The sequence below is a fragment of the Phycodurus eques genome, chromosome 18 (genome assembly GCF_024500275.1).
Source record: "Phycodurus eques isolate BA_2022a chromosome 18, UOR_Pequ_1.1, whole genome shotgun sequence".
NCBI classification, from domain to species: domain Eukaryota; kingdom Metazoa; phylum Chordata; class Actinopteri; order Syngnathiformes; family Syngnathidae; genus Phycodurus; species Phycodurus eques.
Window position 1 is genome coordinate 16640528 of NC_084542.1, and position 16388 is coordinate 16656915.

Genomic DNA, 16388 nt, shown 5'->3' on the forward strand with positions numbered 1-16388 from the left:
ATGTGATAAGCTCAAATTTTGCTGCGAGACAATTCACTTCAAATGGGATGCAGTGAGATATGGTATGATTCACTTCTATTCATATGCGATTGAGGATGATATGATACAATTCACTTCAATTGCAACGCAATACGATTCACTCCGATTACAATGCGATACCATTTACCATTACCATGGTATACAACTCACTCCAATTGTGATAGGATATAATAAGTTGTGATATCATACAATTAGCTCCTATTATGATGTGATGTAACGCAATGCAATACCATTAGCTCCAATAACAGTGTATTATGATACCATACAATTCAATCCAGTTCCGATACGAATCGATTCACTCCTATTACATGACGATATCATTCCTATGACAATACGAGAAAGAAAACGTACTATTTTGCTCCAATTATGATACGATATGATTCCTTCTTATTATGATGCGATGCGATACTATACTATTGACTTCAATTATGATACAAATCACTTCCAGTTGCAATACCATAGGATTCACTTCTATTACCGTATGAGACAAAAGGACGCAATTATGATACGATGCGATGCAATTCCCTCCTATTATGATCCTGAATTATGAAGCCACTTCGAATACGATACAATTCACTCCAATTACGCAATTACTGCAAATGTTGGCTGCAAGTTGGGCTACATTTTAAGGATCAGCTCATTTAATATAGCCTACTACTGCTGCTGATATAAATTATATAGTCACTGCTTTGCAGATATTCGTCTATCGAGGGAGTGGTTGTTTCTGGTATGTAAACAAGGGACAACAGTATATCCGTCATACAGTTTTTATGCTGATGCATTGATGCGTACTCGTTTTCTTACCTGGTGTGAACAGCAGTTAGTTTAGAGTTTGATTGAGTTTTAATTTCTCGCATTAATTGACGCTTCTGTAGAACTGTCCTCCCAAGGTTCTTGTACCCTTCAAGTCAAATGTGAAAAAGCGGATGAACAATTGTTTTTTCTGTGTTTCTTTTTCACACCCACAACAAAAGTGCCGTGATCCCGTGGCGCATTGACAAACAAACAGTATACAAAGACTCCCAGGTGGGGAATTGGAGCGAGCGTTGTACTCCCAAATAAAAACGGAATAAATCAGCAAAGAAGCAAGAGGAAGAAGGAAAGCAATGACCTTCCAAAATCAAACAGCATTGCTACAGTTTTGTTTCGTATCATTCAAGCTTTTGTCAGGTGAGAGAAAGAAAAACCAGAAAAGGATAATATTAATATTCAGGTCACTGTCTGAGCCATCTGTATCACTCTCATGGACACTCAATGCCAAACAGGAGGAGCATTGAGGGAGAAGGAAGCAGTGTGACAAGACAATAGACATGGGGGAAAAAAGCCTCTTCACCTCTAGAGACTTCCACAAAGGAAGGAAGAAGGACGAGTCACCTGCGCTGTATTGTCAGGACTCAAGCTGGTGATGGGATAATCAAACGGAAACGTGGTGCCTCCCGGCAGCATCGTACTAATTAACCCATACGTACCCATCCAGCTGTTTTTTTTTAACTATAATTTCTGACAACAAGTGCCCAGAGAAGACCAAAGTTGACCAAAGCCACCTGTTCAAAACTGGATTTAATTTGTCACTGTTTCCGTCTTAACTTGCTCGAGCATATTTGGTGAGTCTGTAAAGCGCTTTAAAAATGGTGTATTCTTTTTTAAGAGGTGACAAATATTTGGCAAATTGTGAACAAATAAAGACAAATGTTTAAAAGTTGAAAATTTGAGTGATGCTCACACTTCGGGACATTTTTGAGAAATTTCAGTCATTTAACAAATAAAGGCGTTCAATTTCAACAAATGTCAAAAGAAATTGTCAAATTCTGACATGTTTTGGACATTTTTTACGTTGGTTGTAACACATTTTGACAAATGTTTGACAAATTATAAACGGTTATGACAAGTGAGAAACAATTTTGGCAAAGTTGGGACAGGTTCTGAAAAATTCCAGATAATTCTGGGCAACGTTTTGTGCAATTGAAACTGAAATTCACAAACTTTCCCACAAGTGGAGTATGTCGACCTTCTACATACTATGTAGTCTTAATTTAAGGAAAGTACAATTTAAAATTTTACTCAGTAAAATGTATTAGAAAGTAAATAATAAACAAAAACACCAGTTTTTTAACAAATGTTTGTAAATTTGTGTAACAATTAAAAAAAGTTTTTTTTTTTTTTTTTCTTTTTTTAATTTCGCCACTTGGAGTTCTATGACAAAGTGTGAAAGTTTTTAACCAGTTTCAACAATGTTGACACATTTCTGGCAATTTCGATACATTTTTACAAATTTGGGGGACATTTTTAGACATGTTTCAGACAATTATGATGAAGTTTGACAGATTTCAAGCAAATTTTGACAAATGTAAGATGACTGTTAAAAAATATTATTAGTTCTATTACCTGATGTCTTGTTTTTGTTATACGCAAACAAATATATAAAGCAAATTTTGTTGAATTTTGCCCTTCAGGAAGCATCAAAGGCGCCACCATCGTGGATGCTCTGGACACGCTCTACATCATGGAGATGTTTGACGACTTTGACGCCGCCACCGAGTGGGTGGAGAAGAACCTCGACTTCAACGTGGTCAGTGACTGTTGTGTGTACGTGTGTGTGTGTGTGTGGGTCATTGTGTCCCAGTGTGAGTGTGTGTGTGTGTGTTTATTATGTTCATCAAGTAAGTAAAGTTGGCAAAAAGATTATGCCCATAATTCACTCAATAAAGTCAGCTTAGACGATGTCTGCCACGGTCTTCTTCAGGACGTAAAGGGGGCGAGAAACCGAGCGAAGCCTGACTGAGTGAGGAGGTGAAAGCCGCAAATTATTCACCAGCTCTCAGCGCAAATGAAGACAAAGAATGTCTTTTGTCCGGGCCAGCCTCACCTGAATGCTAAACACAGCCACGCCGCAGTCCAAAGCGCTTTGTTATTTGCTACCTGCCCGTGTGTAATAATGCACACTCATCGGAAAACAATATGAATGGCATTTCCCTGGACAGATTAATAACATTTGTAATTATTGCTGTGGCACGAAAATGATCACAGTTTGTGAATCGTGATGGATTTGTTGCCTAACTTGGCCACCGGGGCGGCAGTGTAATACAGTCATGAACACACAAATGAATAGGCGACAATGCGTCAAAATAACACGACGTGGGGACAGACCATTAGTATCGATTTGTGAAAAAATATGAAATTGACCGTATTTGGAAATATGAGGTTTCTGCCTGACAGCGATGACGTATATGTTGATTTTATTGCTATACATTTCACGCCGCAATTGGTGACGTGCAGCGCGCTGTCAGAGTCCCTAAACTGAAAAATGTCTGTTTTACTATTTGTTCTAATAGCTTATGTACTTTTTGGCTTAGCAGTTATGGAGGAAATCATTTTGCATAGTTTTGTTTTGTTTAGCGAGGGATTAATTAGTTGCACAATCCGACTTCACAATCAACTCGGGGGGGGGAAACATTTAAATTGTTGTTGGCACCGGAGAGAGCATATTGTCTAATCTGGGTGAGACAGCAAATAAAGTTGAATTGAGTTAAGCGCTCAGCTGTCAGTCAAAACGACAAAATTTCATGTTGCTAAGTGAACTTGGCTGAGTCTGTTTTGTCTCTCTTGGCTTTTTCTCCCACCGCAGAACGCCGAAGTGTCCGTCTTCGAGGTGAACATCCGCTTCGTGGGAGGCCTTCTGTCGGCGTACTATCTGTCCGGCAAAGAGGTAACAAGCCAACGGCTGCTCGTCAACCGGGAAAACCGCAGGTTGTAAAACATTTGCCCAACAAAGTTGTCCATTTTTAAAGTTTGATGGCAGGATATAGTGATTCATGACATAACAGGGTTTAAATAAATACACTAATTTTCTCTTTAAATTGTTAGACAAGTTAATAAGATACTTTTTAAAATTGTATTTTATTATTTTTTCCCCCATTTTCCTTTAATTGGATTTGTAAACTTTGAAATGAGTCAATTTAAAACCCCAACATAACAGGACGATTAAAATGAGAAAGAAGTTAACGGATAAAGTATTGATTTAAATGGTTAGTCGTGGAGTTAACTACAAAACGTAGGGTTTTTTTTTCACATTTTTGAAATATTTTCTTCTTCGAGAATGGTTCAGTTTGACTCGCAACATAACAGGAGGGTTGGATGAAAAACTAATGAATGTAAGAGCACTAAATACTGATTGCTAGTGTAATAGTTTGAAAGATATAAAGAAAGTTTGTTAGGATCTTTTATTTTTTTTGATGGATTCTGTCACTTTTGGGATGAGCAGACATGCCCCGGGTCAAAATAACCCGTGCACATTATTGATGAGAAAGGAACGTCATAAGAGGGTTCAACGTATGTGACAGAATCTGCTCGGTATCGAAGCCCAGAAAATGACATCATCGGGGTTTTTCCTCTGATCTTTTCATTCCTTCGTTTCTCCTTAATGATATGCTTCTCTTCCTAATTAATTATAAGTTTGCGGTAAAGAATCAATAGCTCTGCGGTCTGGAAATCCCCTGCCACAGAGCTTTTTAAAACCTTGGGCTACAATGCGGCTGCTCTTTATATTTATTCAAAAAAAAAAAAAAAAAAGAGGCTAACTCTTTTGAGATTTGACTGCAGCCTTGATTGTCGATGTTGTTCTGCCTTGAAGCTGCACTTTGTGTCTTCAGCGAGCGAGTGAGGCCTTGCTTCATCTTTTCCTTCATTAGCTGTAGGAGAAAAAAAAAATTCAAGCTCAGTAAGAGCGTACGTCAAATCTGCGAGCCGTAAATATGAAATGTAGCCGTTGTCGTTGCTTCATTTCTACTTGGCTTCCCCTTTTCTCAGGCAGCACAACACTGCGCTCATATTGCACATCTCTGCTTTAGAGGGCTCTTCACCCCCCCCCCCCCCCCGGCTTTATGAAATATACATTACAGGACAGGAAAGATTTACGTAACACTTACCAGCTTGTTTGATGCGTGTGGTTTCATTCATATTAGTCTATGTTCCCAGAAGCCACAGCACTATTTCAGGCCACTGTGGACACAAGAAAGGGGGAGGGGGGGGGGGGGGCAGGATGGGCAAAACTCTCAAGCAGTGATAGCTGGGTAATGGCAGGCAAGATTTTTAAACTGTCAAAAAATTTGCCACAGCTTTTCTCTTCTGGTGGTTAAGCATCCATCCATTTTCTGAGCCGCTTATCCTCACAAGGCTATCAACGGGCAGGAGGCGGGGTCCATCCTGAACTGGTTGCCAGCCAATCACAGGGCACTTATAAACAAACAACCATTTGCACTCACATTCACACCTACGGGCAATTTAGAGTCTTCAATCAACCCAGCATGCATGTTTTAGGGATGTGGGAGCAAACCGGAGTGCCCGGCAAAAACCCACGCAGACACGGGGAGAACATGCAAACTCCACAGAGGCGGGGGATTGAACCCCGGTCCTCAGAACTGTGAGGCAGGCGTTCTAACCAGTCGACTACCGTGCCGCTGGTGGTTAAGCATTGGGGGGAAAATTGTTCCAGTTTTATAATCTTTGCAAGGGTCACAACATCAGTGACTTGCAGCATATCGATCGACTCTTTGGCCCCGTGGCAGTTTCAGACACAGCTTTCTGTACATCCACATTTGTAAATCATTCAGATCAATACATATAATGCAGATCAGTACACATAATGCCAGATCAATACACGTAATGCAGCCAGACACCTTTACAGTTGCTGTTGTCCTGACCAGACGTGCAGGAAAATGCTCTCCCGTAATCTAATTATCCCAAGTGTTACGATTCAACTATTGAAGGCCACGGAACACATAAAATAACGATTTTCCATTAGAGTATGTTAAAATTCCATTTATTGCGACGAATAAACTTTTTAAGATCTTGAGACTAATTATTTCTACTCCTATTTATTTCCCATGGGAAAAAATCTGTCTTAGAAATCAGAACAAATCCGTTCCAAATCGGTTTTGTTGCGCCTGGTTGCCCGTTTATTCACGCACATGCTGAAAGATGAATAAAAGACAATGGCTGTGATGTTACTGCCGGTGCGACTTGAAAAAGCTCTTTGAGGGCACTCGTAAAAATAATTAGTATTGTTTGCACGGAATTTAATAGATACTCAGACGAGACGTGGGCGTATACAACATAAAATCCTTGCTGCTGTAGAAGAAAAGGGTATTTTTTAAAAAAAGTGCTTTAAATTTAAACTTCCAACAAGAGCATGTGACCCACATCTGCACGTCGTCATCGAATGAATAATATTAATAATCATCCTCCTGGTTTCAAAGCCAGGCGGCTTGATTGGCGTACAGAAACGAGGACAAAACGCTCTTGACGGGAATCGGTGCAGGTAGCGGATGATTTGAATGCGTAATGGCCTCGCGGCGGGAGCAAACTGTGACACTCGTTATCCCTCCTCAGCACTCACTCATAAATGCGTTTTCTTTATTTTTTTATTTTTTATTTTAATGAGTCAATCAATTCGCGGCACTCAAAAGTCATCGCACGCCTGCCTTCTCGCTAGTCCGGCTCCTCGGCCAAGGCAGCTGATTGGTGGCCTTCTACTCCAATGAAGGTCACTCAGCGGAGTGGCGGTTAGCATGCGGCTAACGACTCTGACATATTCACAGAAGACGAAGGAGAAAAAAGTGTCTGAATTGATTGAAAATTGAAAAGGTCACCATCGCTCTTTGATTTGGAACATTATAGTGAATAACGCTTTCGGCGTATTAGCGTAGCCTTTTACTGAAGCTTACTTTACTTTACTTTACTTGAATCTCTTCCATTTTGTTAGCTTAGCCATTAGCAGGATCAGCCTTTATTGGACTAGCTATCACATTCTGCTCAGGTTCTGGCTTGTTTTTGGTCTCAGCAAACAAAAGCTTCCTTTCCAAAAAACTGAGTAAAAGTATAACTCTTTCCAGTTTTAGGTCAATCAGTGAGATTTTTATGGTGATCTACATATTTCTCAATAGTCTTGGAACAGGTATAATCGATAAATTATAAGCACTTTCTGGAGGTTTAAATTGCTGGGATCAAACTGACCCCGAGGATAGAAGATGTTTGTAAATGTCGAGGTAACAGGAGGGTTAAATGACTTATTAGCTCAGACCTTTGCTAGCCTCAAGGTCTCGATACAGGTAACACTTTGTTTTTGGCTTGTTATCAACACAATCTGGGTCACTTGTCTGAGAAGCAAAAGATGTTTATTTTCCCAAAACACAAATTAAAAACTTAAATTGTGTCCTTGGGCTCTCTCCCGGTCAGGCACATTATTGTTCGCCTGTGGTTGAAGGATAACAAGGTGAAGCTAGCTTCTGGCTTCTTCTTACCCCGATTTTAGATCACCCCACAAGCTTGTGTGATAGCACTAATGTGACAATACAAGGACAATATTAAGCTACCTGCTTTTTTTTTTTTTTTTTGCGCATATTCATCACGCCATAAGACACGAAGCGAAAATGCATCAACGCCTACAGAAGAAAGACGAGCCCTAAAGTGCACGGAGACAGACAGCAAAAACTGCAAGCTACATAACAGCAGCGGCGTGTGGAAAGCACAAATAAGAAGCAATCACCTAAAAACCTTGACGATAGACGGCCCGGTCTTGGCAAGTGATGATGAAGGAGGGAGTGGAGACGGCCTGATAGTTGCCGAGATAAAACTGTTTTACAGGAAAGGAGGTAGAAATCAGCCAGGGAAGCGCAGTGACAAAAAAAAACAAAAAAAAAGCATAAAATGTGAGTTTATTTCCCTGCAGACTGCTGTGATTCAACAATACTTTGGAAAACTACACGAAAGGAGACGTCAGCTTGTTTTTTGGGGTTCTTTTGGAGTGTTGCTGTCTTTGCTGGAGGGGGGAAAAAAAAAAGAAATCATATGGATTTTGGCATTGACTGTACAGCCCAAATGGTGGCCGCTGACCGAAAACAAATTGATTTCGGTGGCGTCAAGTTAAGGATGAGGAGAGCACGGGCTCTTTTAACTCCAGTCGTGTCGAGAAAATATCCACTGGAAACCTCTGAAAACCACTCGTTACTACGGTCCACAAGAATTCGAGCTTCAGTCGTCCCTCGCCATATCACGGTTCACTTTTTGCGGTCTTACTGTATCGCAGATTTTCTAATTCTACATATCTAATTTCATGTACTGCAATTTTTCTCTATTTTGCAGAGATCATTTTTCTTCACAGGCATTTACATGTTCCTGGAGACTTAGGTAGCAATAAGCATGAGCCGGGAGGAAACAGTGCGTAAAAAAAAAAGCCTCTTAAGTAGGGAAATTGATAAATGACAGATATAATCTACAACATTCATGGTAATATTTTTTTTTAATAAAATGCACATTTTTACTGAAAGAGAGACCAGCTCGCAAACACAAAGCTAGACATTGTGGCATCGCCAGGCGTGTGGGTCCACCCCACAGGCTGCCTCCTCAGACCACCGCCAGCTGAAGCCCCCCACGTCAAACCCCGCCCCCCCAAAACAGACACACACACACACACACACTCTCAAGGAGAGAGCGCTGCATGAGGCCGATAGACAGCTTCTATCTCCTGTCCTCAGGAAATCCCATTCACTTGCTGGTGAAAATTGGCTCTGCTGCCAGGTAGCAGTGAGGAAAACGGCCTCCTGCCGCTGGCCGCCATCGCCGAGCCTTCAACGCACATGCGCACGCACATACAAGATAGACGCGCACACGTACGCAGCCAAGTGAGGATTCCTGACAGAAAGCGTGGACAATTAATTTGCTGGATATCTCTCTTAATCTCCTCTCAGCTGGTCCAATCTGTCCTGGCCACAAAGGTGGTTTGGAGGAAGCTTAAGAAGCGGAATGTGATGCGTCAGGCCAGTAGAACGTCATGTTTAGCCCTCCACCATCAAAAGGCACACAGGAAGTGAAAAAGGGGAAGAAAATGTCCAGCTGCTCTCATAAAGTCATACAGACAGATGAAGACTTTCACTGAATTACTGTAAGTGACTCAGTATATTATATCTAATATTAGTCATTTTTCACAGAGGATGAAGGATATATGCCTGTGATTATTTTGATATTGTCTGTGTACATGTTTTACTGCAACATTTGCGTTCAAGTCTCCGTTACATAAAGCGTTATAACGTCGCCACAGAGATGCTATTCTTTAGCCCGTATGCGGCCTTTCCCATTATGTGTTAGCATTATGCTAGCAGACTTTTAGGGAAGGTTATGTGGTTGTTTAAAATATACCACATTCTCTTTGTTTTATGTTTGTGCATTTTCTGCATTGTCAATTTGAAATAATGTTTTTGAATAAAGGCATTGAAATTCTTTTTTTAATCCGATGCATCTATTAATGGAAAAATTATTTGATTATTAAAGTAACTGTTAGTTACAGCCCTAGTTTTATACAGTTAATTTAATTTTGGTGTCTGTGTGGTTGCAGGCCACATCGAAAGTTCGTGTGAAATCTGTCCTGGCAACAGCGTGAGTTTGGCTTTTTTCTTCAAGGAGAAAGATTAAAAAGTGTTTTTGCATCTCCGCCCGCACTGCTGCTATACATTCAAACTTAAAGGTAGCGGCCACGGCATCAACTTTCTCCTAATCTTGTTGTCCGAGTAGCTGCAGGCCACACAGCGAGCTCATATCAAAACTGTCCTGGCTACAAAGAGAGTTTGGCTTCGTCATCAAGCAGTTGGATTAAAAGGGGTAATGCATCTTTGCATCATCCCCCAGCACACACGCTAATGCAAACGTAGCAGCCGTGAGCATCAAGTTGCTGCTAATCTTGTCGTCCGAGTGGTTGCAGGCCACACGGGGAGTTGATATCGACTGTCAGATGTAATGAGATTATCCCGGTGAGCCAAAGGCAGACCGGGGCTGCTAATAATCCACCATATGTAAACAACACGCATATTTCCAGACTTTACCACATCTCACTTTCATTCTCAGTTGCATTGGCTTAAGAAGTAAACATCAAGGAAGAGGCAGGATTTCGGGGTGTTGCTTTGAGGCCAACACATTTTGCAGTTTGTTCAATAAAGTCATCACAGTGAAGGCTTGGTTTAACCCACAGCTCATGTAGGACCGCAGCAGCACCGCCCAAAGAAGACCTCTTCAAGTCCACTTTATAACAAGAGGTGTGTAGTCAAACAACCAATGAAATCCTGTTTCCTTATGTTGTTGTTTTTTAACGAGCATCTCTAACTTTGTTGTTGTTACTTCGTTTTAAAGACGTAAGTACCGACAACCATGGAACAGCAACTGGCTTTCAATTCATTTGAACTGGTACGGTACAAATACGGTACCTGGGAATCAATATTGGTACCAATTCAACGGTACCAATTTTCAGTACTTTTGTGTCTGTTTATGTGGTAATAATTAATTTGTTCAATAATAAAATCTCAAAAAAGGAACGAAGATAAACAATAATTTTATTACAATGCATAAATGGCCTCCTCTGCTGCTTTTGCTCTTTTGTACCTATTCTTTTATTGATTTACTAAAGCCCTATTTTTTTATTGATTTACTAATAATTAGCATAATAATTTATTTCGGTGTTTAGGTTTTCGTCCTTAGTTTACTCATTTTCGGTTTTCGGTTTGGGCCAAGAATTTTCATTTCCTTGCGTCACTAATCATTATGAAGCTTAGATAGTCGGTCGTTTTCTCTGCTAGCTGCCATTACAAGCCAAGAAGAACATACTATAAATCAAACGTTCGGCAACGTTCAATGTTCATGGATGCCGATTATACTTATACGTTTTGCAATTTTTCCCAGTACAAACAAATAAATGTTCTCATCTTTGTCAACAAATAAAAGAACTCTCCTAAGCTGTCAGAAGAGTTTGTCACCAAAACCTTCCTGTTCTTGTATTTATTGCAGGCGGCTAACATTTGGCAGCTTTGTTATGCGACACGCAATGTGCGGTGAACATAATAATTAAAATTAATCACTTGAAGAAAAAGGTGGCCCCGCGCTGTAAATCAGAGCGACTTTATTTCAATTTGCTTTGCGCAAGTAAACACCGTCCAGGTAAGAATCATTTGTGTGATTACAAATCTGCTCTTGTCGTCGTAATTCTTGGTTGTTGTCAAGACAGATTAAATCTGTCTGCTTCAGGCTAAATAATCACTCAGAAGAGGAGCTCGTGCAGTGTTTGGACTTTTAAATCCGGGCCGTTGTTGATATGAAATGCTGCTTTTTAATCACTGTAATATATTACTGCATAAAAGCCGATTACTATTGACCGTAATCACTCAAATATATCAGATCGGCGTTATCGTGTTTACCCTCTAGCCTACGTGTCAATAGGCGTGCAAGGTTTTATTGGTATTGCTAACTTGTTAGATTTTAATCTTCCTCCCAGTCGGAACATTGGATTTACCTCTGTGAATATGTTTTAATGATATAAGATTAGGATGTTCCAATTGAGCGGAATTGTGTGTTTTAACTTTCTTTAGAACATACCTTTTAATGTTTGTAATAAAACAGGCAAGCTCGTGGACAGAAATGCAACACCGAGGTCATGGTGTCACCGCTATTTCTAGCCTGGGTTAGGATTTCAATGCAGGGTTTCACAACAGGGTTACAGTTTCAAATTAGGGTTTCAAGCCTAAAGCAGGGTTTCAAATTATGGTTTATACTAATATCATACGATAGTAGTCTCTCATTTGTCGTGGGGGTTACGTTCCAGAACACGCTGTGATAGATGAAAATTCACAAAGTAGCGATCATATATTTAGTTAATTATTTATATGTATTGTAAAGCTTTTTGCATAATACCAATATCAAATATGAATGGGAGGTGCAGGATTTATTTCTGTCCACTTGGGGTCGCCATCCACACGTTCTGCACCGTAGTATTTGTGACTTTGAATGTGTGTGGCTTTAAAAGGCGGGGTCTGGCCTGGTGAGTAATGAGGGGTGTCAGCGAATGAGGGTAGAGTTTGCTGCTGTTGGCTCAGGTTAGTCAGTCTGCGCCTTGATTCCCTTGGCGTCAGTTGAGCCGTACAGCTAGTGTATGAATGTGCTTATCACATGTTTATTTTGCGACCGTTTGTTTGATAAAGCGATCGAAAGTGTCTGTCCTTGACCACCTGTGGAGGGATTACAGTTAGTTCTAACTAGAGGTGGTTGGCTATATTTAATTAGCTAACAATGTTTACTTTACCATAGACGTGCAGTTTTGGCAGCCAGTTCTGCTTTGCAGTGGACTCGTTGCACTTTATATAATTTTTTTTCAAGTGTAAAATTATCCTAAGCGTCGGACATTCTGACGTTAAACACCCGCCAGTAGCGAGTCAAGTATTCTTCATATACATATACTGTACGTAGCAAAAACAGCTTCCCTCTTCAATCTCGATTGCGTGCCGCAAACTTAGAGAGGAGTCCATGTAAGTTGCGGATAGCCTTATTCAAGCAAACTCCCAAAGCCCAGTAGTTTATATGTGCATTTTTACAAACTTGCGTAAAAGCATCAGCTTGTTGTTGGGGCTTTGTGTCGTAGCGTGGTGGCCCAGAGGCTTTTTGCACACATTTCCAAGCTGTTCCGGTAAACGCTCCGCTGAAAACTTTTTTTTTTTTTTTTTTTTTTCCTGGCATGGTGTGTGAAATGTCAAGCGTGTGTGCATAGTCAACTGGCTTTTAAGCTCCGACGCCGGCGAGCATTGTGTAAACGTAGCATTAGGGCGCAATCAGGCCGGTTCTGTGCTCGGTCGCGTGAAAAGAGCGGTCGTCTCCCCGGGCCTGGCCTGAGGGCTGCATCTCTGAGTGCGGCTGAGAGCAGCTAGCTTAGCATGCCGAGCCAGAAGTATCCTCATCCTCATGTTTTGGCTAAATTTCAAGCCCGAGTTGGCCGACGCGGCTTTGAATCAGTGCCCGGTCGCGGTGACATTCGTGTACTGTTGGAAATGATTCTCGACCGCTCGGCTAAACTTCTGACAAGCCACGAATATGGTCGCCACTGTCTCTTCTTCACAGATGCTACAACGAGATTTGCTACGACGAGCAAGGAGCTGACCTGACAGTATCTTCGGTCGTTAGTTGCGACTAGCGTGTATTCTTGGCTTAATGGCGTGAAATGGCGGAGGCAGAAATAAACTGACCTTGCTTAGCTTTTTCCCCAGGTGTCACAGATGTTCATTGTCATCAGCCTCGGTAAATTGGGAAGAACGCGGTCGCCTTTTCTACTTCCACTTAGAGTGGCGTTTGTTTATCACCAAGATGTAGGATAACGCTCCATTTTCGATGCTGTCTAGCTTGTTTTTAAAATAATAATTTGGATGAGAAGTGGCTAGAAAGAAAAGGGAAATGGTAATTTCCTTATCGTAAATTTATTTCTCAGTCGAATAACAATGTACATTCCTGTCATCGCTGTTCCACTCAAATCCAGTAGGTGTCAGTAGCGTGCATTTCAAACTGATGCCAACTGTCAAAACAAATCACAGAGAAGACCGAAGGATGCGAAAGAGTTGTCAGAAAACTATTATACATAATTTCCCTCTTGGAATCAGAGTTGAAACTGGATTCATTGACTGCGTACGCCTGACATTAGCTCAACTTCCACAACTTTACAAGAGCTGAATCTGAAAATTGTGCCTTTCTGACGATAATATTGCTCACTTTTCATGATTATTCTGGGTCAAAATATTAGAAACAGCTCCCGGTACAACCACCACAATGTCTGGTTGTCATTGGATCGCACTCTTGTGATGAATGTCGCAGCCTTTTGCGGTAGTTTCTACAAGCCACTTGTGGATTTTATATGCGGCAAATGATCATTTTACGGCTCATTTTTTATTACCTCCGCGAACTGGGTTCCTTGTTATTTCTGTTCGTTTGTTTGCCAGTCGGAGTAAGCCAAAACTATTTCAGCAGAAACTCTGAACCGTCCCAAGAAGAAGCCATTACATTTCCAATCCATTTTTTGTTTGTTTGTTTTGTTTTGTTTTCGGGGGTGAGTGGGGCTTTTCCACCCATTAACTTTTCATTGAATATTGCATGAACCTTCATTAGAAAATTCAACAGAGGGTTGCTCATGGAGAATGGAGATGATCATAAAAGTAGAAATGAAACGGTATGAAAATTTCTAATCATCATGGTGAGCAAAATGTTAGTGATCGGTATTTCCTCTGTCGCAGGGAGTTTGGAACGTGGGTCTACTGCAATTCCAATGTGAAATGGTCATAGTAACAGTCTGAAATGTTATCAAGTATTATCGGTAAACCGTTTCAACCCTACGTAATACAAGTTTAGAAACACAAAAATGAAACCAAATGAATGCCTGAAATTGAATTAGTTGTACTGCTCACATTTTGCTCAGCTGCCAGACATATTCCTATGTGCTGTGTTCTTTTTAAGAATATTATACATTATATTTCAGACCTCTAGTGGTCTTCCGAGACGTTTTCTAAATGTTTTGCTTTTCGGCTGGCGAAAGGCTTTTTGCTCAATATTAATGTCCAGTGCCCTCTTTTGGCCCTTGTAGTTCGGCAGTAGGCAGAAAACTTGGTTACATCAGTTTGTTGCACAAATATCAGGTAGCGACTTTTGTTGCTTTTTTTTTTCTCGCTCAGGTGAACAAATACGGAAATTTATGTATAAAGTGCATTTCACAGACAATGCTCACTAAGTGCTTCATAGCACAGGTGCAAAATGCAAAGTGATGAGATGCGAAGGAACTTAAAAAGGTGGCGACAAAAGCGTGAAATAGAATAGAATAATAAGCCTTTAATAGGCCCGCCATTCAGCTTTTTACTGCGGCAAAGCCGAAAGTTACCAGCACACGAGGATAATAAACATCAAATTACGCGTATTTACAACACCGGACAATGAGACTCAGCAAGTATCTAGAAGTATAAGAAATTGATATACAGCAGAAATGGATGTGAACAGCAGCCAGATTAGTCAGCGGCATTGTATTGAGCTAGAATTTCGTAATACATGAATAATCATTATTATATAAATAGAATACTGTGCAGGTGTCGTTGTGAACAAAAAAGCTGCAGTAATAGGCGTGTGGCCAAAACCAGTACGTACAGTATCAATCAATTCACTCTCTACATAAGCATACACTCCGTAGATGGTGTTGACCAAGTCGTGAGAACTTGTTTCAAAGTGCATGACGATCTCATTGTTGTGGTTTTCTTTTCTCGATGCGGCAGCTGTCAAGCGATACCAGTCATCACCAAGTGCTGTGATACTTGCCGACAAGGCAAAAGGCTGTTTCGCTGTCGGCAAACCGTTGGAAGATTTTCGGGGCCGAGTTGGCATGAGAAACACTGAGATATGACATCTTTTAATGTGCATGTCAGTCACAGCCCGCCGTGAAGGAAAATGCAAATTTTATGACTCGCAATTTTTATTATTTTTTTTCTGCTTTTGAAAATGGCCTAAATGTCCCCCCACCCCCAGTTTGAGCCTCGTTGTTGCCTTTCACAGCATGATGCAATTTTACACTTTTATGCGTACGATAACAGTAACAAATACATTAATATTGAGCAGTTTCAAATATTTTGGGGGGCCTAAACTGTGACCCAAACGTTGCGCCAAACTTACTAAAGCACGTGATTGTTTTTGGGAGGGGTTTTGTCGCGTTTCCGAAACCCCAAATGGAATCAGATAAACATTTGCAAATTCCCGTATTCGCAAAATTGTTTTGGTGCTCAGACCAAAGCAATAAAAGTATTGCTTTGCTGCCATCCTGTGGCATCTTTCTGCCAAGGAACGATGTTGAAGTGAGTTGAGGAGCTTCATTTGTACAAAAAGTGGTGCTACGCCGCCATGTTGTGGCATCAGATACTCGTGGATGTAACTAATTAACTTGAATTTCTGAAATGTTTCAATAGTTCAGCGTGGAATACGTTAACGTTGTATTCAGGCTGGGCAATTCATCTATTTTAGCGATTTATTGGTGTGTATTTATCGAAAACAAACTTTTTTTCAACACTGCAATAGATTTTTTTGTGGCTTCTGTAGTTCAAAGCATCTCTTTGCTGATGTGCGCTGCTTATACTAGCTAGCAACATTGTTGCGAACACAAAGGAGCTATACGAAACACTGTATTTTCACATTACCATGAAAGGAAAAAAAATATACATTTGTATTCTATGTTGAAGTTGATGCATGTTACTGCTGAGGGGGGGAAAAAAACTTGTTAAGCTTGTTTGGTATCAGGAAAAGTAAAACAAATCCGGGGGGGAGCAAAACTTGTTTTGAATAATGTCATTGTCATGTGCTTTTTATACAAGCAAACGGGGAAACATTTCAGGAGATTACATTTTCGTGCCATATTGCCGAGCCTTGCTTGAAAGGTTCCAGTGTACTATTTGCTGTGATTCACGATCGTTTGATTCCATGAGTTTTAATGTGCGCTGTTAATTGCTGCCTCTCTAATTGCCCGTTAA

At 40.7% G+C, this 16388-nt stretch overlaps 1 protein-coding gene across 1 annotated transcript in view; it reads left to right on the forward strand.

Moving 5' to 3' along the window:
- Positions 1–16388, forward strand: part of man1a1 (mannosidase, alpha, class 1A, member 1) — a 70012-nt gene that overhangs the window by 32692 nt on the left and 20932 nt on the right. Inside the window, exons 3-4 of the mRNA XM_061704419.1 lie at positions 2493–2608; positions 3665–3745. Of these exons, the coding sequence (XP_061560403.1) occupies positions 2493–2608; positions 3665–3745 (197 nt within the window). The remainder of the gene's footprint in view (positions 1–2492; positions 2609–3664; positions 3746–16388) is intronic.